Source organism: Clavelina lepadiformis, chromosome 4 (assembly GCF_947623445.1).
Source record: "Clavelina lepadiformis chromosome 4, kaClaLepa1.1, whole genome shotgun sequence".
Classification (NCBI taxonomy): domain Eukaryota; kingdom Metazoa; phylum Chordata; class Ascidiacea; order Aplousobranchia; family Clavelinidae; genus Clavelina; species Clavelina lepadiformis.
The window spans coordinates 10,596,983-10,622,400 of record NC_135243.1 but is presented as its reverse complement, the minus strand read 5'-3'; the positions used below and the strand labels follow the sequence as shown (position 1 = coordinate 10,622,400).

General features: G+C 34.3%; 3 protein-coding genes across 3 annotated transcripts; 2 read left to right on the top strand and 1 right to left on the bottom strand.

The window, feature by feature from the left end:
• The first annotated feature begins 305 nt into the window (after positions 1-305).
• Positions 306-6,216, top strand: LOC143451761 (uncharacterized). The gene is made up of 10 exons (XM_076952486.1): positions 306-507; positions 969-1,201; positions 1,267-1,379; positions 2,565-2,676; positions 2,983-3,089; positions 4,274-4,362; positions 4,836-4,941; positions 5,018-5,177; positions 5,257-5,340; positions 5,487-6,216. Exons 1-10 carry the CDS (start codon positions 370-372, stop codon positions 5,614-5,616), a joined length of 1,272 nt encoding a protein of 423 aa, XP_076808601.1. The 5' UTR covers positions 306-369; the 3' UTR covers positions 5,617-6,216.
• Positions 6,217-8,491: 2,275 nt separating this feature from the next.
• LOC143451993 (uncharacterized) lies at positions 8,492-10,555 on the bottom strand. The gene is made up of 4 exons (XM_076952791.1): positions 10,397-10,555; positions 9,508-9,718; positions 9,342-9,427; positions 8,492-9,000 (listed from the first exon to the last, which is right to left on the bottom strand). The coding sequence occupies exons 2-4, from the start codon at positions 9,670-9,672 to the stop codon at positions 8,694-8,696; spliced, it is 558 nt and encodes a 185-aa protein (XP_076808906.1). The 5' UTR covers positions 9,673-9,718; positions 10,397-10,555; the 3' UTR covers positions 8,492-8,693.
• Positions 10,556-18,943: 8,388 nt separating this feature from the next.
• On the top strand, positions 18,944-22,325 carry LOC143453349 (uncharacterized). The gene is made up of 6 exons (XM_076954643.1): positions 18,944-19,171; positions 20,615-20,763; positions 20,871-20,983; positions 21,140-21,266; positions 21,588-21,674; positions 21,744-22,325. The coding sequence occupies exons 1-6, from the start codon at positions 19,156-19,158 to the stop codon at positions 21,873-21,875; spliced, it is 624 nt and encodes a 207-aa protein (XP_076810758.1). The 5' UTR covers positions 18,944-19,155; the 3' UTR covers positions 21,876-22,325.
• Positions 22,326-25,418: the final 3,093 nt, after the last annotated feature.

Here is a 25,418-nt window from a genome sequence, read left to right as displayed (position 1 = left end):
GAACTTTCGACTCGAACTGCTCCTCCTATCACACTTTTACCGTGCTAATATAATGTAAAAATAGTTTCAGGTCGCAGGTGAGCAAAATGATTGCAGGGGAGATAATTTCAGTGCTAAAGCGAAAATTCGATTAACATAACGTAAATAGTTGGATAGCCTATGTCGTTAAGCGCACCTGAGGATTTTTAGCAGGTTTCAATCATCTTTTTCACTTTATCAGTTGAACACACTTGTGTAACCACGCTGTTTGTAACGACGCTCTTTGTTGTTATTTGTGACATGTGCTATATTGCGTCTTAGAGATATATTATAGTAAACATTTTTACAGGATTAGCTTTAATTTATACAAAACGAAGTGGATTGGAAAAAATGCCTCAACCTGCTAGTAACTTGGATAAGCGCACTTCAAGACCTTCCGGGATATATACAAGTGGCTTGGATCTCAGCAATTTGGGACAAATTACTAACTTACGCCATCGGATATTGCCACCATCCCCACCTAGCTTGGTAAAGTTTACTTTGTCTAATGTTGTTGGAGCAGAACAACAGCATGCCTTGATTAGTTTTAATGTTTTAATCTGGTTTATAATTTTTTAATTTGTTACACTTGCGTTTCCATTCAAGTAATCACTTATATCCCCTTCTTTGAAGTGTATAGTGAAAACGTTTGTTGACTGCTTAACTTTATAGTTACAAGAACAAAAGTAATGAAAATTAAATACAGATCTTAGACCTTTGGCGGTAAGGCCGAAAGTTTTTCAAATGTTTTACTGTGGATCAAATCAGTTAAAAAGCCTATATGTTGAATTTTTTCTCCTTAAATTAAAGTGATGTGAAAACTTATATAATCAGAATGCCAATAATAATCTTTAACATTATTTTTATATATCTCTACATCTACGATAATTTCGCCAAGTGTTGTTTTTCTAAATTTCAGTATAGTAACTGGTTTGGTATTTGATTTTCAGCCGGCATTTTATCAGTCCTCTTTGGAAGAAGGTTTTGTTGTGCCTTATCGCCACGAATTTGGAATTGCAGCCGACGCTTCTGCAAGCTTCCTCCTAGCATTTTTTACTCTAACAAGCTCCTTCATGAAAGATGCAAAGGAAAAGGTCGCTAGTAAAAAGCCAAATGTTGCACAAACTAACAATGCTGAAGAAACTTCGTCCGTTTTATTTTCCTGTGATTTCGAAAACGGATGGTAAGTGGGATTTTAGAATTAAAAGTTAAAGACAGCTATAGCTGCCTTATCCTATATGTATACAGGTGTTCTGGTTGGAATCAAAGTACAAGCGACCAAGTAGATTGGAAGATAAACCAGGGTCCCACAAGAACTAAACGTACCGGGCCGTCAGCAGACCATACACGTTTGAGCCAAGGTAATTGCGTATTCTCAGATTCAAGTGCATGGTTTCTTATTTGTGTAAAAAGTCGTTTAAACTAATAAAATTATTGAAACTACATTGATGAATTTTCAAGCCATGTAGCTTTCACTAGTCAAGTCGCTATTTACATGCACGGTAGTATGACCGCGCAAATTTAGGCAAAACATTATTAACATAAGCAAAACATGTGGGCAGTTACGGAACAGATAACCCGTTGTTTGACAATGTTGCTATTATTTATTACTTAACAATTTAAAACCGTATGGCACGCAGTGCTTCATTGCATTTATGAAAATTTTACTGAAATCTAGAATAAATTTACTAAAAAATTTTTTCTTGTTAAAATTGATTTTTATAAAATAACCGTCCACCCGAATGCAGTAGTTCAAATAAAGGGTTTGTACGAAGATATTAAGCATCGTAGATTGTATCTCGTTATCATAGTCAACAAACCAAAAGTTATATCTCCACGTTTAATCTATGCTGTAAATAAAGCAAAGAAATCTATCACCATCTCAAGTAAAATTTATAATTTAAGAGTATCGTTGCATCTTAACTCTTCTATATATACTATATAGCAGGGGTGACCAGACCTGCTTCATGCTCGAGCCGCATATAACAAATTCCAGTTTTAAAAGAGCCACAACACAAACACAATAAAAAACACGAATTTATTCACTCACAACGAAGTGTAGCTATTGATAAACATTAGTGCTGCGTGGTGATACTATGAGTCTCCACCTGGGCTTCACCAACTCTTTTTGCAATTATTAGTATAACCATAACCAAGACTTAAAACTAGGTCAGCCCTGACGTACAGCTTCAATCTGACAGTTTACTTAACTACAGTGTACAAGTTAGCACACTTTTGTACAATAATGAACTTTTTGGAGTGTAATCTGATTATTACTAACGATGAGTCCATTGTTACTACGTGTGACAGAACGCATTGTTTCATAATCTGATCAAACAACTCATCTAGACCGGGAAAATGCATGTCTAATTCAACAATGCTAATTCATTAAAGACCCGCAATCAAAGGCTCAAAGAGCCGCAGTTTGGCCACCCCTGCTATATAGTTTCCACAAAGGCTGCAAACAATTTACAAAACATAAGTGTAAATTGTCCAAACATTTTAGAATTTGCTTTATATTGCTTTAATAGCATTTTGTATTTTAGATGGACATTATGCATATTTAGAGGCATCAGGACTATCTTTTGGAAACAAAGCTATTTTTAGAACTCCTTACGTGCTAATGAGCGATCAGCCACATTATTGTCTAAGATTTTGGTGAATTATTATACTGTAGATATTATATTTTCTTTATTTTTACAGAAGCTACTATTATTAAGACTAGAGACCGCAACTTGGCTTTAGTGTTTTCATTTATAAACCTAATTTTTTCATTACCTTGAAACAAAAAGTAGGTTTAAAACATTCCGAACTTACGTATGATTTTACACCACCTTCCCATACATTTTTTACCAGTCGAAAGCGTACTGTAATTACAATAACTCATGCATCGATTAGTTATCTGTTTACCGCACAGATGCACCAAGAAGCCATTAAAAAAAGATTAACGTTAACTATCTTCAGGTATCACATGTTGGGTAGCGGAATGGGTTCTCTCAAGGTTTATTGGAGTCCCTCAAAGAAAGCTGCTAATTTACCGGGAATGGTCTTTTTGGTATTGTCTTTAACCGGTTAGTAAGTTTTGCCAATGATACGTGTAACAAGTTTTCTTAACTTGATTTCTTGAACTTGAATGTTAAAATGACAAATACTATAGTTAATGCTCGGCAGGCTGTTTTTTTTAAAATTAAAATGGATAATCCATGCCCACGCTAAATTTGGACGTTCACTGGGGTTAAAATTAAGGGCACTCTTATAATGTATACAGTATAACACTTTTAAGCCAAATAGGGTTTTTATAACAAAAAATGTCAAAACATGTCTTCGTTATTGAACTTGTTGAACCCTACTTAAAAAGAAAAGTAAAACCACGTTTCTGTGTTTTGATTTCTCTAACGCTTTTAGCTTTCAGATTTAGGCGAAGTTTGTTTACAAAATTCTGATCGTGTTCGCTAAACAAGATAAAACATTGTGAACCCTATCTCGTCAGGCCTCTTACATTTTTGTAATTGTTTGCAGGGAGATACGTAGCATAGCACACAAACTCATAAAAAACTCTTGTTTGTTTTTTCACGAAGGGTACGGTTGCTATACGAATATACAGCAAATGCTACAGTATGTTACATTTATTTGTTCATAAAATGTTTTTATAAACTGTATTTGCTGTTGCCTATATGCTTATGTTCTTGAGATTTTGATTGAATTGTTTTAATTGATTGACCTGGTGGCAAAATGCAGCTAAACGACGGACAAATCTAAATGACAATATGTAGCTTATGTAGGTAACGTTACATTGTAGGCTAAACCTTGTATTCATTGTATTTATGTTACTGTATCGGCTTGTTTAAATGTTGCGTGTCTTTTACCACTTCGCTAAGCACAAAAACTGCCAATTCTGCTGCAAAGAATTGAAATCGTTGTCAGTCGTTGAGTCGTTTAGATGAAAATGTTCTACTGAACGATTCACTGTTCGCAGTTAGTGAGGTTCATGTAGCTATATTTTTATTGAATTTAAAATTACAAAAATTCATTAAAATGGTTCGAAAAACGTTCAAAAAGCTTGAAACTATCGCTTTCTTGTATTGTTTTTTTCGGTATTTGTTATAGCATAGACCTTGACATATACAGTACATCATATAAAACGTCTATGTTTAGTAGCTGCATTATTTTAGCTATTAGCTACATTTCGATATATAGAATGGTCCTCATACAACTTGCAATTTTGTAATTGCTGTCATGTTTTTTCTTGCTTAAGGGCCTCAGAGTATAAACGGTCTAGACTGGAAAGAAAAAGCCGTGACATTGCAATCTCCTACAAGCTTCAATTACAGAGAAGCTGTTTACGTATGTTTTGGAAGTTAAGCTATTCACAGTATTTCCTATAATTATCGTGAACAATTAAAAACATAAATGAAATGATTATGCATTGTTTTACAAAAGAGTTGAATATTTGTTGCAGAACTATAGTTAGAAACTATAGTTTTTATAGATATTTTAAGAAAGTAACTATTCACACAAAGAAGGTGATAATGCTCAATTGTAAAATAACCAGAAATGTAAAATTAGTTGTCTAAATATTTTTGCTTTGTAGAGTTATGGATTAAGCGGTACATATATGCTTGCGTAGCTTCCACTTGTCTAGCAAGTGATATTTCAACTTAATCCAAAAAATTAAACCCGACGCACTTTTCCGTGCAAACGACCCCGTTTCAACATTGTTGAAAAGTTTTGAAAAGTTTCTTTAAAAAACGAAAAGTTTTTTGATTTGTAATGTTAGTTTTTTTTTTCTATTTCTAAATATTTTTGCATGGTATTAGTTTGAATTTCACGCTACCCGAGGATTTCTATCACAAAGCGATGTTGCGATTGACGACATCTCGTTGTCCCAGGGAAATTGCGAAAGAACTTCATTGCCCGCTGCAGGTTTTTTATTTTGCAACTTCAACACTTATAAATGCAATGAAACGAACTGAATAAATTTCTGTTATGTTACTGCTAGCAACAACCGTGGCACCGAAAGCTGTATCCTCTTTAACAACCTCACTTCAATCAACGACGACAACAAATCAGCACAAGACAAACATCACTGATGGGAAATATAACTGTGAAGGAATACCTTATGATCCACAAAGCCACAAGTGCTGCAAGGGAAAATTACGGTACAGGAAATGCAATTGATTTGGAATTTTTTGCTTTTCAATTTAAGTGCTGTAAAGTTAATTCTAAATATAATTCAAGACGCGGCAACAAAAACTTAGAATGCTGTGGAACAATTTTGCTGAAACCAGGAAAGCAGCTTTGCTGTGGGGAAACCCCAATCTGGCAAGTTTTGTTTTAATCTTTTCCAATCCTGCTACAAAGTTGCAGTTTCTTATACTTATCACCACAGTCCACAACTAAACAGTACGTATTTAATGATTTTGCTGAAGTTTTTGGGTCAATAACGAGAAATATCTTCGTTGGTATAGGGCACGTGTTCAAGGCTGTTGCGGAGGCGAAAAAGCTTACATCTCTCTCTTCAATGGATGTTGCGGCGGAGAAATATACAGTTCCCGTTTATATTCGTGTACTGAGGGTACTTTGATATTGAAGGAGTGAAAAAGGAAAATTTTCATGCAACCGTTCTTTTATGTTACACACCTATAAAAAACCGGTTGAGATCACAAAACAAGAAATCGTCAATCAATGTTTTTGTGAAATAAACTAATAGTTGTACAGTAAATTGTTTTATCGTTTTCTTTTGAAAAATAAAACATTAAACGCCTAGGACCTTATATTGTTATGTTTAAGTTAAACAATCTTGCTAGTGCGTATCTGAATGGGTAATTAGGTCAAAAAACTGGTAACAATCATATTGCAGTTTAACACTTCTATTGTTTTATATCTAAGTATTCATAAAGATGCTTTGTTTTGTAGTTTATCTGTTTTCTGTTACGTGTTGCACAAACTGGCCCAGTGAGGTATTTTTGTTTCGCATATATTTTTGCTTTTTTTGTTACCAATAGTTTACAAAACGTTTTCTGTTATGGTACAAAATGCGCAAAACTTTTTCGTGAATATTCATGTACTCTTAACTCTGGTATAACGAAATGCAGATTTAATCAGCTTTTTTTCTATTGCTCTTACCCTTGTTTGGGCCTTGTCGATCACCATGACGTTTTTCACTCAACTATAAATAATTAATCAGCCTCAAACATCCACGGAATCTGATGCTTTTTTCAGGCTATTGGACTTAACCAGATTTTGGTATATGTCCATATACATACTGTATGCCTTACATATAATATTTTATTGCACCCAGGTTAAGTTACTTTAAAGTTATCCGAAAGTTTGTGTTAAGAACAATTAAGATAATGATCTGATGAATAATTTATACACAGTATAAAACCCTTCTATTCATCGCAAATGATAGCTTCTATATATTGTTTTGTTGTTCTATGTTGTTCAGTATTGGTTCCGAAACCGAATGTTAAAAAAATTTAGGTTGTGGTTAATAACCCTGGAATTAAGTTGGCTTTGTTTAACGGTTTATTGTTGACTGTCATCGTTTTTTTTTGTTAGTTACTACAAGCTCTGCCCCTCTTTTTATACGAAATTCGAATTTTATCTCTAACTATGGTATCTTTTCGTACGTACTCGAACAGAGTACTGGAATGCTCAGAATATTTAATGGTTTCACTATATAGCTTATTATAACCTATGTAGTTGTATATGACTGAAACTATAGCTTTATCTGCCTGGGCGAGCGCAGAACTTTCATCCTTCTTCTTCAATACGCACTAAACAAATTTAATTTTTTCATTAAGAAAAATGCAGAAGCAAAACTTTTAAGATAATTTTCTTAACTGGAAATCAGGGGACGAAACATTGTCTACTGACAAAAGAATGACAATAAAAACAAAAAGTGGAGTCAATTGAATATAAGTTTATGATCATCATACCTGTATGGTAAGTTTTAAAACGCGTTGAATTACAGTTAGTGTGTAATAATATTGTAAGTCTATAGTTAGAGAAGTGTTTGGTTTTCAGATTTCCAATTTACCTGGCATTACCGGAAACAACAAACAAGTAGACCTTTGTAACGGGCTAATAACTTCATTTTATTGTACGTACGTGATGACGTATAAATGTTTAATTTATTTAACGCGGCTATGTGGAACCGAACTGCTTTATTGGGCTAAAATGACGACATTTTTGTTACAAGAGTAACTTATTAATAACTTACTACTACACATGATCAATACAAAGAGAACAAATTTAATAAACTTAATCAATTTTAAGGCCTTGTTGCACTTTGTACTTGTAAGTAAAACGTTTTAACAAACTTGGTGGTGACAAACTTTATACTAAACGATATCATAACATCAAAAACCTTTAACTGGGCCACGGTTTGGACGTATTAGCTGGTTTAAAGTAACCAGCTATTCCAGCCGAAATGTTAAAGTTTATTTGTAGGTCATATTGTTACTATAGCTTATATGCTTCCGCTGTAAGCCATAAGTTAATTTATATTTCTCTTACGTTTTTTACTTCTTGGTTCAACACCGATTGATTTGTAAGCTATAGCCTGAAGGCCAAAGCTAAATATATGTTTGCAATGTACAGGTTTCGGTAGGACCAATGTATTTAGGGTTAAGCATAAACATTGCCTTTAACAGTGTTTAATCTGTTTCCTAACTTTACGAAAAGTCTCCCCATAGGACACGAAAAAAAGCAAGTAGCCTTTACCATAAAAGCCCGACATAAAATTGTAACTCCTTGTAGGCATATTGGGGAAGCTAGGGATAAGATTTTGCACATGTGTTTGCAGACGGACTCTTCTACATATCAGCCAAAAAAAAGCAAATACTCTAAATCAACTCTTTGTAGTGAAACTTGCAAGCGAGTTTGAGCGGGGAGAATTTAGAATTAAGCTCAATTTGAAACCTTTTTTAGTTCGTGGGTAAAAATTATGATACCATTCAGTACAAAGAGGATTTGTATTGTAGGTGATGTCGTAATTGTTTGTTTCACGCTGTTTATTGGTATCATTATAATTCGCAAGCAGTCTGCTGTAAATAGTGTCAATTGCCAACCACCATTGATTTAAGCACAAGTCACCTGTGGAGTTGCTTGGAAACCAAACTGTGTTTTTAAGTTTCACTCTTAGAAAATGAAAGATTTCGTCAGCGCATTTTATTATCACCAGCAATTTTTTTCATAACCACCACGCCATTGACCGAAAATGAAATGAATAATCGCATTTATTCAAAAAGGACAATTCAATCCGTTTTACTTGTAGCCTACGAGTGGCTTTCGTCTACCCCATGCATACGGCAAGTCTTAATTCCCAAATGAAGTGTTAGGACAGTTTTAAAGTTATATTTATTTTTAAGTTAACTTTCTTTTATATTCTGTTTGTTAGGTCTGTTACATTTTTAAAATTTCTGCAGTTATTACTGGTACTTTTACTTTGTCTTGAAATCAGATCCAGTTACAAGGAATGCAAGTTTATTATAAAGTAACAAGAAAATTCATACAGCAAACCATCAGTATATTCTACACAGAACCTCTTTAGATTTTCTGCCAATTCATATACAACTTAACACACATCAGTCGTAAGCTAATGTTAATATAGCCTGTCTAAAACGATCGATAGAAGCCTTATAATTGATACAAAGTAGAGTAAGCCTATTTTAAAATCGTAGAAGTTGCTGGTTCAGGGTGTGAAGAATCTCCATGCTCAAACTTTTTGCTCTATTTCTTCTTCGAAGATTACGAAGAATCTTTAACAATTCGCCTTCAGGATTTCTTTTCATTATGGATCGGCTTTCCATTAACAGGTTTTCTTGACCTTCTTCATGGTTGGGGAGCTTTCCTTCGTCGCTCGGTGACAACAGTGTGAAAACGTCATCCTCTCCTGCATTTGTCAAGTCGTCGTTAAAGAGAGCATTCGAGTCGTTGTCGTAATCGGAATTTGCCTCGACGTGTCGAATCAAATAACTGAAAACGTTTAACAGAATCAAAAGAAGCTAATGCAAGCAAAAAGTGAAACAACGCATCATCTTCTCAGCACGATTATTGATCAAGTGAAAAGAAATCAGGGAACAAGCAGGTCTTGCTTGGTTCGAAGCCGATTGAACCCAGGACAGTTCAACCCAACAAGAAAACTCAACCAACATCTGTGGGGTGAAGAGTACATGGTTTGAATTGACCGTGGGTTGAATTGACCGATCGCCGTCTTGCAACACGTGATACATATTTATAACTTTTTTTAGTTTTTTTAAAAATATGAATCTAACAATTTCAAACTGTTATAGAACACTGTTTTTGCTTTATTATACCTGATTACAGAGTCAAGCGCTTCGAGCCAAAGTTCCTTATAAGTTTCTGGTATGTCATATGGTTCAGTGATATTCCACGCTTTTAGCTGTGAACACAGTACACAAATTTAACTTGCTTGCTTTATTATTGCTGTAGTTCTTTTTTTAACAGCAATTAGTTATTTACCGCTTTATGAAGTTTCGGGAACTTTTCTCCATCCGTTGTTAAGTCTTGTGTGTCAGCCGCAAATTGATGGTCACTCGATAACTGATTTACATATCTTGCGTTTGATCCGACAATGAGTAAAGCTATGGACAAGAGATAAGTAGAAAGAATCCTCCACTGTTGCATGATTACAGCTTTTCCTCAGAAATGATGGTTTGTTCCAAAAGGTTTTCTAAAAAACATAAGATTCTTGCATAGATATAAGCCCAGCAGTACAACTATGTTTTAGTTCAACTAACTGCAGGTGTAATTTAAGGTGTGATTTTTAAGTTAAAACTTAAGCTAAAGACAAAAAGTGCTTCAAGGTTTTTGAAAACGTGATTTCTAGGTAAGTTTCAGTCCTTCTTAATCCTGTGGTCAAGCAGGCTTCAAAATAAATTGTGTAAATTGAATCAAAATCGCTGACAGATTTTAAGTATAGGTCGGCTCAGTTATGCTTGTTAATTTCCGTACCGCATAAACTAAGTTAATTAGAAGGGATTATTGGCAAGTGCCACTTTAATTTTTCTGTTTTGTTGGCCTATGAACTCAGAAAACGTTAAACCGTTGTTAACGAAAATCAAAGGAAACTACCTTCGGGCTATATGATACAGACGTCTTTGCTACTTGGAAGCATCAGCGTACTCATGCATTGACAGTAAGTAGCAGCTGCTGCTAAAACTGTGGCAGTTGCTTAAATTTAATAACAATGTGGAACAATTTCACAGCACCGCCATTATTTGCAATAATGTGTTTTATGTTTTGTATTAACGTTTGCATCATTTATGTCGTTATGCCTGTACTGCAAGACACAAATAAAGCGAGAAAAAAGATATAAACAAAAATACGCCTCGGCATTAAAACAACCAACCTTCCTGTTATACACGAAGTCCTTCAAGTTAGGAGTTCCAGAAAATCTCGTCTGCTTTCAACACGTTGAATTTTAATTTGACTGGAGTAACACACCCACACCATGAATTTATAACTTTAACACCGGAAACTGCTGGCTTAGTTTACTTATGTTCTATGTTTACTTGCAATACAATGCGTAGAATGTTTACTGTCAGCAATATACGCTTCAAATATGTCGACATAATGAGCGATCAGAGACATAAAATCGTGATTTTTCGTAAGTTGGCGTCGATAATTTAATACCCGAGCAAACAAAACCGTTCTTTCCCACTCATATGACGGTATTTTGTTGACATAACCAAAAACAACTAGTCTTGGACAATTTTTTTTGTTTGGACAATCAATGATAAACGTATGCCATTGTTTGTCGACCTGTATACATCGTGTTTGTTTTGATCAGCGAGACTTGTTTCCTTTCCGGATCTTTTATGGTCACAGATGCAATGACGTGCGCATTGCGTATAAAAACCCAAATTTAAACCTTCGTCAATGATGTATAGGTATAATTACACCTACTTGTTTTCAAACCAAACATGATTTGAGTCTTTAGAATTTTCTGTAGAAGATTGCCTTATCACTAAACCTGACACTTCTGCTGATTACTCAAACAATTTGAAAACTATATAGATTAACATGCAAAAATAAATTCTAAGACGTATTTGTAACTTATGCTGTAAAGGTTTCACCTTTTTAAGAAAAACTTCATATACGTCTTACAAGCATTCATCATCAATGATAAGAATTAAAATCAGATACAACTAATGAAACACATTAGTGGTGTTTTTTGCGTTTCATTTCATACTAATCTCAAAACTATAACCAAAACCGTAAAAATTATTCATAAGTGATGTTTGCAGACACAAAAGTCCAAAGTTTTACAATAAGCATAAATAAGTATCCATTTTTGACAAGATCTTCAATTCTATTCATTTCCAATGTAAACTAACCCAAGCAAAGGTACTATTATTTATAGCCTATAACGTTTAAGAAGTATCGACAAATTTTAATTTTTGTTTCCCGATACTATATCTCTGGTGTCGTGGAGGTATTTTTCATTGCATAGATATATTTACGAGGTCGTTCCCCCCTCATAAATATATTGATTCTGTAAAAACTGTGTTATAGGATGTTTAATAAACACTTGACAAACTGCAGCTTGTGATTATTGTAATTATAACTGCGGTATTATTTATTATCGCAAGTTTATTTAGTATGTATACAAGTTATATTTTGTCACATACTTTTTAGCGGTGTACCGACACTTAATCACGCGACACATAATCACTTGGACATTTAATCACGCGACACATAATCACTTGGACATTTAATCACTCGATTTGGACAGTTAATCAGGCGACATTTAATCACGCGACACATAATCACTTGGACGCGACAGCATTTGGACAGCGCCTTTGTCTATTCTATAGGCTGTCTATACCGTCTTTGTTCTTTCAACTGTACACAGTACATTTTGAACTTGTTCCCGGTCTTATTCCTGCAGCAGTTTACTGCCTCGTTCAAAATAAAACGCGAGCAACGTACGATCGCATCCTTGATGCAATTAAAACAATGATCCCCACTGCTGCACCGGAATGCGTTTTGCTCGATTTTGAGACTGCCGCAGTAAGTGCTTTCCTCACAGCATTTCCTACTGCAAATGTTAGGAGTTGTTATTTTCACCTTACGCAAAGCGTCCTGCGCAAAGTTAATGAAATTGGCATGAAATGTGACTACGAGTCTGATGACGAATTAAGAACAGCTGTTCGGTGTTTACCAGCCTTAGCCATGGTTCCTTCCTCTGACGTAGTCGAGTCATTTCTGATCTTAGCTGATAGCATGCCCGATCACGAGAAGATGCCTGAGCTGCTTTCGTATTTCGAACACACATATATCAGAGGCAGACGACGTCCGGGACGTGGTGAAAATTACGGCTCAGCCATCTTTTCAATCGAAAGTTGGAATCATTACGAAGCCGGGGCAGGTTGCATTGCAAGAACCACAAATGCAGTCGAAAGTTGGCATTTTGGTCTCGAAGTGCTTTTTCAATGCCACCACCCGACATTGTGGACTTTCATACAGGGAATTGAAAAAGACATTCAAATGCAACGTGCAACGTTTCTGCAAGGAATTGCTGGTACTCAACCTTCTATTCCAATGCGGGTTCCACGACATATGGCCGCGGGAAAGTGGCCGCGAACAAACTCACCGGGGTCAACTGAACGTGACGTAAATTGACCGCGGACAAACTGACTGCGACATAAACTGGCCGGCGATGAAATTAACCGGGAACAGACTGACCGGAATGAAAATTGACCGGGAGGTAAATTGATCGTGCATGTGCTGAATTATTGTGTTTAAGTTGATGGTAGTATATGATATGTAAATATTTGTTTGTAACTATTTCCTTTGTTTTTAACAAAATTTTTTTTTATTTCAATACACATTGAAACGTTTATTGAAATTAACAGAAATATTTCCGGAAATACGAGAAATACGAGTAACAACATTAAAAGACAGTTTTATTCTAAAAGTGTCGGCATCTAGTCTGCAAAAGTATCTCAATTCAGTATCTCAATCACGTGGCTATAGGCATTACACCGGGTTTACTGGCAACTCACTTAAACAACACAAACTCGTAAATGTACAAAACAAGATCACTTGATTCCTGTCTGTTCAATCCGCTGATTCTGCTCATCTGCTGTCTCACTCTCCAGTCTCCACCTGCTGGGCTCTTTTTGCAATTTACAATTATTAGTATAACCATAACCAAGACTTAAAACTAGGGGAGTCCTGACGTACAGCTTCAATCTGACAATTTACTTAACTAAAGTGTCCATTGTTATTGCAATGAGTCCATTGTTACAACATGAGATAGGCTACAACGCATTGTTTCATAATCTCATCAAACAACTCGTCTAGACGGGGAAAATGCATGTAACAATAAGAAATCTATGAATATGGGTCACCGTACAAGGGGCTAAAAAACTCTACGAGTGGCAACCTTGACTGCAATACACATACTGGATAGTGACTAGATAGCGACTAGATAGTGAATTAGAATTTTGACCTTTTGACGGCCAATTTGTCGCCGGTTAATTTGATCGCCGGCCAATTTATCGACGGTTAATTTCATCGCCGGCCAGTTTATGTCACAGTCAGTTTGTCCGCGGTCAATTTACGTCACGTTCAGTTGACCCCGGTGAGTTTGTTCGCGGCCACTTTCCCGCGGCCATATGTCGTGATCCCTCCAATGCGGTACAAGGCACTGAAACTGCGCGTGCAAAACACAGTTGACCGTTATCTGTCAAGCGAGATTTTAGTTTATCTTCGTGCAGTTGCTTACATTTCCCATGCATGACATTGTTACCTAGTGTGTACGGTAGCCTTATCTGCGCAAGCAATGTTTAATTATTTTAACAATTTCTTTTCAGGTTTATAGTTGTTTTTTCGTGTGTAGACATGCAATTTTCGATACTGTAAATGTGTGATTAAATGTCGCGTGATTAAATGTCCAAGTGATTATGTGTCGCGTGATTAAGTGTCGCGTGATTAAATGTCCTAGTGATTATGTGTCGGTGATTAAGCGTCAAGTGTCACCAAACCCTTTTTACCAAGCTATTGACGAGCATATAAAGTTTAAGTACAGATTACACTTATTCGTGTGTAAGTAACACCCCTAAACCCTAGCCCTATCTATGGTACAAAATTTATTTGCAAAAGCACCACATTCAATATCTAACAGTCTGAGTATGAGAATGGCTATACGTTCCATGTGGTCTATTATAGCGTTTTGTATGTATACTAAGTCACGCTCCATATTTTCCAGTAACTATTTGGTATTAAAATACAATTCATTTAAAAACATTTTACTTTGTAATGATTATTATTAATTCACTTGATTTGGCTTATTAGGCGCCAATGTATATAAAGGCGTCGTCGCGTTAACTGGTTGAAATGTACCTGTGAATTTTGTGAAAACTGAATGATACGTCACACTCATAAATGATTAGTTATCTATTTCTTCAATAAGTAAGAAATACAGACATTTTAACGATGACCTTAACAGAAATAATACGAATATAAACCTTTACTTTTATTGGTTTCTACTCAAAAAATATGCTTTTCATTAAAATTTGCATAGAATTATACAGAAACAGTTTTGGGTAATTGATCTTGATCTGCCTTTTTTAGTTAAAGGACAAATTTTGTTGGCTTATATTTCATTGTGAACGCACTTTGGTGTGTGTCTGAAATGAGCAGCAATGGCACAAAACTTTATCGAATCTCGGAGCCTAATTTTAGATTAATCTGACATTAGTAATTGCCATAATTATAATGCACAAAAATACCTTTCAATTTGCGTTTTGACGTCAAAAGGATAAAATAAATGGCATGCAGTTATAATCAAACGGCAAAAAGCCATCAATTTCTCTCGCAAAAAATAACAACCTGCATATTAAAACCGATACTGTATTTAAAGATTTTTAATTACAAAAAAGCAGTAAAATTATAGCCTAAGCAGCTTCAAGCAACATTATTACATTAATAAAACAAATTGGATTGCGAAGAAAATTGAAAAGTCGTGCTTTATTTTCTTGGCAGTACTAATTAAATCAAGTTCTTATTTCGTTCATCTAGGACTTCAACCTGCGTTTGAACGATAAGCATTATGTCAAGATGAATTTCTATCTAACACTGATGATAAAACTCCAAAGAAAATTTTTAAAAATAACATGCAACTTTTTGTGCAATATAACAACATTACATTTATATGTTACTAACAGACAATATACAAACCTTGTAACTTAAATCTTAGTAAAACATCCGCACTTTAACACTATAACATGGACTGAAGAAGATTTGGACGTATAAGAACGATTCAGTGGAAGACCTAATGTTATGAGTGCATTTGGAGTGTGCGGGAAAAGGTCGTTCTGAATAGACTTGTCACAGGATTAACAAAATAATATTAGCAGATGAATTTTTCAAAGTACTGTTGTAACCAAACTTTTTCTGACCAGGTAAGCTCCCCGCTTTAACGGCTAGTCAATCAGCCAGACTCTCTTATTTTTACGAGTCTTTCTTAGATAAAAGCAAACGTCTTCTCTTTATTCAAACCAAACGTAGACTAACTCAATTCCACCCAAAAACTTGTCAGCCGAGCAACCAACCAAAACACAGAATTAATCTTGGCCACATAGCAAGAAAATAAGCGCGGGGCGTTAATTACCAAATAGGCCTACAGGGGTAGTGCGGTGACGCGGAACAAGAAATAAACTAAAAAAAACCTGCACGTGTAAATGGTAAAGAAGTGCGACAGTGCGAGAGAAGTTATGAAAACCGACAAGTATACGTAAGTACACATAAATGAAGTAATGAACAGCACCTATAGAAACAGATGACACACACATATTGGACTAAATTACTGTACAATATAATGCAGCAGAAAAACAGTGCACGCCCACACTAAGGTAAAAACTCCCTAACAGTTTACGGGGTAGTAAATATAAAACAAGCACTAAGTAGTCATAAACAGCTTACACCGTAAACTAGTGCTTTACAAATTGGGTGTTACAACATTAAAATGCAGTGCTTGTGAAACAGGTGTGAAAAGATATTCTCGTGACACTGTAACATGTGTTTGTGATTTGAAAGCGATTGATGACATCAATTCATAAGCGATTAACAGCTTATCTTTCAGAGCAACATGTGTTCGTGACAACTTTGATAGTAAATATAACGTTACTAACAAGATAATATGACTGGAATAAATCTAAAGCGCAAGCTATGACGTCTTTCACCTTTATACACGTCTTAAAGTACGCACTGAAACGGATTTTGTATCTGATTTTGGTTTGATTCGCCACTCTGTGAAGTTATTATTATCTAAACACAACTCTTCAGGAGGTGCATTTCAAGTGTTCATTAAATGTTCATATCGCCCGCAGCTTGTCACAGAACACTGACAGAAATGATCAAAATTATTTGTTGGGTACCAACCCACAGACAGTCAAAAACTAAAAAGTATTGCATCAAAGGTTCTATAGTATATACTATTCTTTAACTTTCAACTGTAAGTTATACCACTAAAAAGAAATATACAAGTTTAAACTTTTTGACTTGTTTTAGATTATTTATATAATAATTAATTCATTGCTTAATTATGTGCTTTTTGAAAAATACTGCGGTAAAAAATTCAGCATTTTTAAGTCGTTCTAGTATTACTTCGATTTATTTACAAGTGTTCTATTTTATGACTATTGACTGAGCAACATTTTTATAAGAACACGTGTGTATACGGTATTTAAAGGAGAGCAAAAAATTAAAAAAACCTACATTTTCAAGCACCAAAATACTAAAAGTTTAATTTGATTTATTTTTTGATTCCACATGTCACATTACTTTTTCACTAACCCTAAAATGATTCTGAAAAGTTTAAGTCGTAACAATCGCGATTATAGAATTTTGTACCAGTGTAAACTTCGGCATTTCGTAAAAATGAACCAAATTTGTTTTGTTAGAAAATAATGACGATAAACTAAAAAATGGTATAAGTTACTAAGGCATGATAGATACTATAACAAATTTTTGGAACAGTAAGGAAACCGTATAATTAGTAAAAATATAACCAGTTAAATTTATGAATAAGGAGATGCTTGATTTAAAAAACTATTAGCTTTGATCTAACAATTTTACTTTTTAGACTGAAAAATGGTCAAATTGTATCATAGTTGGGCATAGAAAATCTCCGTTTAATTCGCAATGAAAACTAAAGAACATGGACCCCAATTTAAACATATTCGTTCAACAATGTCCAATGTGTATAGTATCCATGAAGGTTTTTGGTACAAACAGTTTTCATTCTAATCGAAAAATTCTGATTTTAATGATTGATATCGCGTAGCATTGGAAAATTTGGTTTAAAAGGCCTTTTTTTCACATAAATTTCCAGAAAAACTCAATAATTTGCCAAACTTGTATCTAAATCCACAAAATTTAACCTATTGCCAGAGCATTATACATTTGTACGAGTTTCCAAGCATGAAATCTTTTTGACTTTGTTACAAGTTTTTAAAGTATTTTAACTTACCTCAACAGTTATTATTTCAACTAATAATTATTTTTATAGCCGATCCTATGTTTGAAATGGATGGCTACGTGCAATCGTGTAAACACTGATGAAACATTTTAAGCCGAGATTTGCACCAAATTCAAAAACTCAAAATATTATTAGAGCGCTAGCCTCGCAATAAATGTCGCTCAGGTTCCGTGTTCGATACCCAGTGGCACCTTACCTTTGTAATTCTTTTAGGCAATTAAGGCATTAACGGCATCTGCGTGCAATACTATATAAACTTGTTCAGTTAGATAGTTATAAATTTGTGCAATATGGGCAATACTGCACATAAAAAAAAGAATAATAAAACGAAACTTGCACAAAGGCTATAGCTCGGTAACCGGGGCTCGAGCGATGAGGAATCATCGTCGGGTTTAAATCGCGCAAAGATAATTATCATGCCACCATACCATATATACCAAGCCTTTACTCAACAATCTAAAATTGAAAAACACGGAAGTTCTAATTTCACAAAACTATTGCCAAAGCGACTCAAGAAGAAAAAGTGGTTCTTCTTTACCATCGGAGCAAACAAAACACAAAACGCCATCTTGTATTCTTTAGATTACCAGAAATGTATCTAACTTAGCAATCTTTCGAACGTGGCAAATTTGGGGCCTAACGTTTAAAAAAAATCCTATTATTATTTTACTCTGCATTGTCATTGAGAATAAATATATGGTTATTACCCGAAGCGTCTGCAATTACTGTTAAATGATTGCATGTATAACTTAACTCTGGCTTCAGTGTTTTTGCTTCAAACGACCCACCCCCGATCTTCCCAACATTTCATTCCTAGATCTTTTATGCATTTTGCAGTATGCAAGTTTATATAACACATGCGATGTTTTTTGCTTCCTATTATATAGACGCCTATTCCACAAATTTAATGGTAATGGGACGAATTTCTCGGCCATGCAGATGCGTAATTTTGTTGTTCAGGTTCTGCATTTCATCCAGGAGTGAAGCTTGCTTTGAGCTGGGATCAACATTAAAATCATTACACACAACATTTGTTGTTGTTTCTACAAAGTGGAATTTTTCAACTTGAAAAATTTTGAAACAATGTTTCCTAGATTATTTTTTTTGTGACAATTTCGTATGGGAGTTTATTTGTATTGGTATTATTTACAGTGTAAAAAAATTTCATTTTTGTAAGCAATATGCTATTTTGTTTTACGCAGAGCAATTAAGTTACTGAAGGATATTGCCCTTTTAAGTTTGCAATAAATATTATCAACATTCGATAACTATTTCATTTCATCACGTTCTTTTCGTGGAAACGCTTTAGAAACCGCAACTTGTTTCGGTCTGACGTCAAACACGGCAAACTATAATTATAGTTTGCTTATAAGTGATAGCCTTGCAGCCAATACACAAAAACTGTCAGTTGGTCGGTTAAACGCATTTGAATTTTGATCGAGATTTGGTTTGAAAAATGCTGACGGGCGTTGTGTTATAAATACTGATAGCAATTAATTTTTATGTAACAGTTGGCACTCACAGCCAGCTGGACAGGGTGGATTAATTCATCAAGTTTTAAAGTACTGTTATCAAATTAATTAAGTAATCCATAAAGTTTTACCAGCTTTTTTTAAAAGATGTTTGTCTTGTCGGGTAAGTATATTATTTTTTATGTTGTAAACTAAATTAAAACGTAGGCCTATGCAATGCGAACTAAATGCTTAATAGACTTAAACAATTGGTCTAAAACAGTGGTTGTTAACCTTTTTCAAACCGCGACTAATATTGCATGCGCAATAGCACAAAAAAATAAATTTAAAAATAACATAAATTATGATACCACTCTGTTGAAAAATATACTCATTTATTGAATTGGCATTCTCGTAAGAGTGATTGGTATTTAATTGTCGTCTTCGCGACCCCCAGAGAAAAGGCGCGACCCGAAAGGTCGCGACCCCCAGGTTGAAAACCACTGGTCTAAAACAAGCGTTAGCAAAAAGTTTAGAAACGAAGTGTGTATAGGTTACTTACACGTAATTTGTACGAAGAACTTACCATACTACATATGACAAACTTATCGTATATGGTATAAAAATTTATCCTCAGACTGAGCGGTTGCCTTTAACTCGGCAAACATTTTCGCAAGAACCCAGGTTATACAAAGCTTTTTTTGAGCTTTTATGTTTCTTGAGCCCAGGTTATACAAAGCTTGAAGAAGACGTATGTTATTGAATTCTAAAAAAAGCGATTTCTAAAAAAGAAAACTTAAAAAAAAAGTTAAAGATTTACATGGCTTTGTAAAATTTATGGTAAATCAATAGAAGTATATTTACTAACAACTACTTTTTATTAAGGCCAACTTGTTGTTCCACTTGCCTCTCACCTTAAGTAAGGCACATATTCAGCAGCCTTCGTTATCCACCCCAGCTACCACACAAATAACGGTTGAACTACGAATATATTTCTGTAAAGTGTTAGTTTGATAAAAACCTGCAAACAATTTGCTGACATGATGCTAATTTTGAAGCAATAATTGCTAATTGTAAATAGGTAATAATGAATTCCTACGTACTTCTTGTGTCACAATTTTTATTATGAACAAACAGGACCTTCTCCGAGCTAACACTCAATGATCGCAAATGTCAATTTCCTGTTTTATCTGTGCGTTGGTGTTATATTATGTAACTTTGATGCCAAAACAACAGTCCATAACCAAGTCACGTTTATAATGCATGTAATATCCGAAATTATACCCTGGTCGATAGTACCAGGTGCTACGCAAGAAATGAATTTGTTTATGATCCTAAGATCGAAAGTCATGCAGACGAAAAATATCCAAGAAACACACGCTGCCCGTTGAAACTAGAGCCTATAGCTAAATTTAGGTGACAAGTGAATACGCAAGTTTCTCCAGAATCACTTGGCAAGAAAAACCTTTTCCAAGAAATGATGTAATGGTATTAAAAATGTCACCAAGGCCGCTACACGTTAAGTTCTTTTGTGGAAACAATTATTTGATGCATTTTTGGTCTATTTTTATTGTATTTATATCGTTGTGTATTTAAAAGTTTTGTTTTTAATGCTGTATATTTACAGTTTCCCCCGCGCTCATCCTTCTATACACAGCAGTGGTTATTAACGCCAAAAAAATGACTTGTAATGAATTTCAACGTAAAATTCAGCCTTTGCTGGTGTCTGCCAAACTTGCTGAGAAAAAAATACTGGAAAACGACTACGAGAGTTCGGTAATATCTTGAAACTATAGCACTATTTTCAGCAGACTTTTTTACGTTTTTAGTACAAAGTACTGTCTCTAACTAAGCATTTCCATAAGCAATTTCCAATTTTTCAGCATGACACAAGAAAATCACAAAACATGGCTTTACGTCAGTGGCTAAACCTTTTTGAAAGGCAATGTAAAAGTATAAAGCAATTGCGTTCATGTGAAAACACACAGCGCACGAGGTATATGTACATTTAGTCTATGCACTTTTTTATTACGGAACATGATAAACGTATAAATTACAGCAAATTAATTAGAGATGCTGATCTATTCACTGTAAGGTCCACAATATTTTCTCCTAATAGCACAATTTGTACGGTAACTCTTATATTGTGCAGACAATTACAAGGAATACAGACAACAGTTCCTGCTAATATAGCAAATGGAAAGGATAGATCAAAGCTGGAAGATATTTGCAACCTGTACATTCAAGATATAGTCATCAAAATAAAACATATGCTAAAAGTAAGGGTATAGCCTACAGAATGGGATAATAATATACAAGGGAATTTTTTGCTTCTACAAGAATTTGTTAGTTGCAAAATATAAACAGGTTACGCATAAATACCGTATTTTCGAAATACTTCTAAGTTATATGCATCCTGGAAGTTAATGATGAGAGAAAATTTGCAACAACCGATGATTGACCTGTACCAGGCAAAATATACTTCATATAAATAGAGTACAGTAAAGCTTATAAGTGCACGCACTTTTTGTTGCGAGTAAAAGTTTTTGATATTTAAAATTTGACACATCTGTCAACATTGATGTTTTTTCTGTGAGCAGATGTATGACCCTAATACGCACTATATCAGCTGGAATACATCGAACGGCAATCGGAATGGGTGTACAGAAAATCCCGCTACCATCGACGTAAGCAATTTCAATAACATGTAATTAATTACGTATAACTCATATTTGAAGCGTTATTTTTTTATGAAGAGATACATTGAAAAACGTGTTGGCAAAATCAAAAAGGGATTACATCAATTGTTAAAAAGTTGTTTGGCTAAGCAAAGGACAATTTGTTCCTCATCTGACATGACAACGACATCGCGCAGACGTTTGTATTAGCACATCTGCAGTGTAAAAATAATTTGTTGAACGATATTAAGATCTATCCCGGAAGTAAATTTTCTTGTCTTGTTATTTTTGTAGGGCACGTTATTTTATCTGATACACGGTAGTTGTGAATGCGGTATGCATCAATTCAAGTGGATTTGTATAAAAGCTTTGCTATTGTTACCATTATACACGCTAGTCAATCTTTTCATAAAGAAATGAAACATTGTTGGGCGCTATGTGTATTGAACCTATAATAACTTTTAAAATCTTTTGTGTTTACAAATTAACTAAAAAAGCTACAAAAAAAACTTCTTTTACAATATTGGGCTTAAATCTTTCTAGATATTACAACGTTAGTTCACGTAAACGTATTGTTATCAACTTTTAATAGAAAATAAAATGTATATAATGCTTTATTGTAAATAAATTAACTTCCAGAATAAAACCACTTCCAGATAAGAGTGAGTTTTGCTTGTCTTACAATGTGGTTCATCGTACAGACTGGATCGTTGCATGCACTCAATACATATGAATTCTAAAAGGTTTTGGCAAGCAAAATGCAATATTTTAATCATGCATTTCATAAACAACAGATCATTTTTTGCGGGAAGTTTGCCAAAAAACACTGAAAGAAGAGTTCAAAATTACAAACAAAAGACTATCTAAAAATACAGAAATTATATTAAAAGCCGTTTATTTTTTCTTTAGTCCAACTCCGGGGGTCGACTACCTTTTGTGCACTGCGGACTGGCTTAAAACTAAAAGTTTTCATGGACCGGCCTTCAAATCAACCATTAATGTAATGGCAGCCATTACACACTATAATGTAACAAATACGTTTATTATGATGTCCTGCAGTTAGGATAAATCAACTAACACGGATCTCCATAACCTTTTTGATGACAAAATAAGATAACCTAATTGCACTACAGACAAGGAAAAGAAATGCGGCCTGGTAACGATCTCCTCACGGACCGGGTGGTTGCCAAACACTGGTCTAACTGACAACAAAATCAAAAAATGCTACTTGCCACGGGATGTTTTTACGCACGTATTTAAACATTACATTTTAATATTGTATCACATAATTTGTAAATTATTGGTTTACGGTTTAAGCAATTTATTACTATTATGGGTATGGCGATGTTGGTTGTTTTATGTTGGCCTAAAGCCAAACGCTTTAGTCTTTCTTTTAGAACTCCTATTAGAAATTCTTATTTTTGACTCCGTTGTTTATGCTATCTCTGATAGTTTCTTTAAGTCAGCACGACATTGATAAAGTCTAAATTCATATATTTTCCAAAATACAGTCGTAATCACATCAGAAACAAATTTAAATCCATTTTAAATCGGAATAGAGCTAATCACTTGAATTGCATGATGAATTAGAGGGAAGGGTAAAAAGAGAGAGAAAGAGATTTGAAACAAGCCTCAGTTTTTATATCACTATATGAGTTAAACAGCGAAAAACATCGTTATTTACATCATGCTACGTGTAGCCTACATAGTATTGTATAATAATAATTAATAACTCAAATGTAACATATTCTACGTCACCGCTATACTATCATCATAGTGTTTGTGTGCATTACAGTACCTGTTTGCTTAAGTATTATAAACTATGTAGACCAATGGGTATGCAGAAGCATAACAACGATGTACATATGTGTAAGGAAGCAGTCGGTGTGTACGTAGACCCGTGGCTAAAGCACCTCTGTGGTAGGATATGTGCGGTATCTTACACTAGAAAAAACAAGAAAAAAGTAGCGTTTACTTTAGAGTGATATTGTGATTCTGCTGATGTGCAATATGCTTTCGGCCGAAAAAATCTAGAGTGTCAGTTAAAGAAAAGCCTAAATCAGCAGATCAAATTAACAAAAACCAGCGAGAAAAACAACCATTAAGATGAATGTTATGGTGTATCGAGTGGAAGATGTTGTACTCCTACGTCATATTATTTGAAAAAAAAATCGTTTTACCATACATCCTGGGCCAATCGAATGGGTTGGTTTATAAAGGTTATTTAAACAAAGTTAGGTATCCCACGACGAGTAAAAATTATAATATTTATTTCCTATTAAAAACATTTGAAAGAAGATAGTGACGTAAAAGAGCAAAACATTATTTTTCGGCCGTAGAAACATAATATCTCAATTGAAAACTTTGTAAATTCCTCTAGCTTTGCAACCTTAAGGTTAAGTAACATCTATAGTAAAAGCAATGAAAGATAGGGTGAGTTAGAAAATGTTTAGGCAAAAATGTGGTTGGTGGACGAAGTTACCGTATAGCAGGTTTTACATTTGTTTGATTGTTTTTAAGTGTTTGAAAAGTATAACTTACTAATTGTCTTGATATCTAAAGCAAAAGAAAATGTGTCTTCCTTTCAAGAAGAAGTTTCCCTAACCAATCCGATGTTTCAGTTTTCGTGCCAGGTTTTGAACTCAGTAGGCAGAATTGAAAGCACGCTGTTCAAACCACTCAGCAATTCCGCCAACGACGTTAAACAAGTTTTCAATACGTGTATACAGTCTTTTGTCAAAAGGCATCAGATAGTTTTTTAAGAATTTCATCTAAATGTCTAAATGAATGACGTCCTGACCTACAAAGAAAAAAGGGTGCTTCTCCTCAGCAGACCCTATCAATAAACCAAGTTTCAATGTCAAAGTTTGCGTGAGTTATCGAAGCACAAAGACAGAGTGGCAAAAATGACAATCAGTAAAACAATATGTTCTGAATAATAAATCTTTTGACAGTACTTCGGATTTTTTTAGTTTGTTGGAACTATCGAAATATTTATGAGCAAAAACATCTTTTCTTGTTAAACAAGATGACTTGATTAAAATAATTTTCAATAATCGAAAAATTTATGATCGCTTATTTGTAGGTTATTTGTAAAATTATTTAGGCCGGTGCTTATAAATTGAAACCAAATTTCATTTTCTTTTTTTAACTTTTTCATCAACACAAACATGTTTTATAATATTAAGTGTATTTTTCATCACTATTTATAATACAGCTTACGTTTTCTTTTCAAAGACTAGAATTCTTAATTAGTATATATTTACCACAACCAGAAAATCATAAAACATAGCAGGAAGAAAATTAGGAATTCAAAATTTAAAATTATTGTTTTGATGAGCGGCTTTTTTGGAAGTTTCCAGTCAAGTGGCAATGATCACGAGCTTTTGTTTGATCTTCTTTTATTGGGTATTGACAAACATGAAAATGGGTTTGTTTTTTTTTCATATAATTATAAAACCTTTTGTACAGTTTTTCAGATGTATTTTCTAGTTTGTTTAAAAATAGCTATGAAATGTCTTCACTTTATTTTGTATTGTATAAATCACCGGCGGTTCGGAAAAGATCGACGAGTATCAGAACAATTGATATTCATTAATACCTAATAACAAAAGCTGGAAACTTTATGTTGTAGGTACATTTTAGTGTAACTGGTTTTAGGATTGGGTGGACAAATTTTGATAGATCCTGTAAATGATTTAAAATCAGCATAAATAGGAAAAGGAATAATCATAGGTTTATTGTAATGTGTAC

Coding starts and splice junctions, on each gene's coding strand:
- LOC143453349 (XM_076954643.1), top strand. Junction 20,764..20,870: donor AAAACGACTACGAGAGTTCG/GTAATATCTTGA, acceptor CCAATTTTTCAG/CATGACACAAGAAAATCACA. Junction 21,267..21,587: donor AAATAAAACATATGCTAAAA/GTAAGGGTATAG, acceptor TTCTGTGAGCAG/ATGTATGACCCTAATACGCA.
- LOC143451993 (XM_076952791.1), bottom strand. CDS start 9,672: ATGCAACAGTGGAGGATTCTTTCTACTTATCTCTTGTCCATAGCTTTA. Junction 9,428..9,507: donor TCCCGAAACTTCATAAAGCG/GTAAATAACTAA, acceptor CTGTGTTCACAG/CTAAAAGCGTGGAATATCAC. Junction 9,001..9,341: donor GCGCTTGACTCTGTAATCAG/GTATAATAAAGC, acceptor AAACGTTTTCAG/TTATTTGATTCGACACGTCG.
- LOC143451761 (XM_076952486.1), top strand. CDS start 370: ATGCCTCAACCTGCTAGTAACTTGGATAAGCGCACTTCAAGACCTTCC. Junction 5,178..5,256: donor TGCTGCAAGGGAAAATTACG/GTACAGGAAATG, acceptor ATATAATTCAAG/ACGCGGCAACAAAAACTTAG. Junction 5,341..5,486: donor TGTGGGGAAACCCCAATCTG/GCAAGTTTTGTT, acceptor TCGTTGGTATAG/GGCACGTGTTCAAGGCTGTT.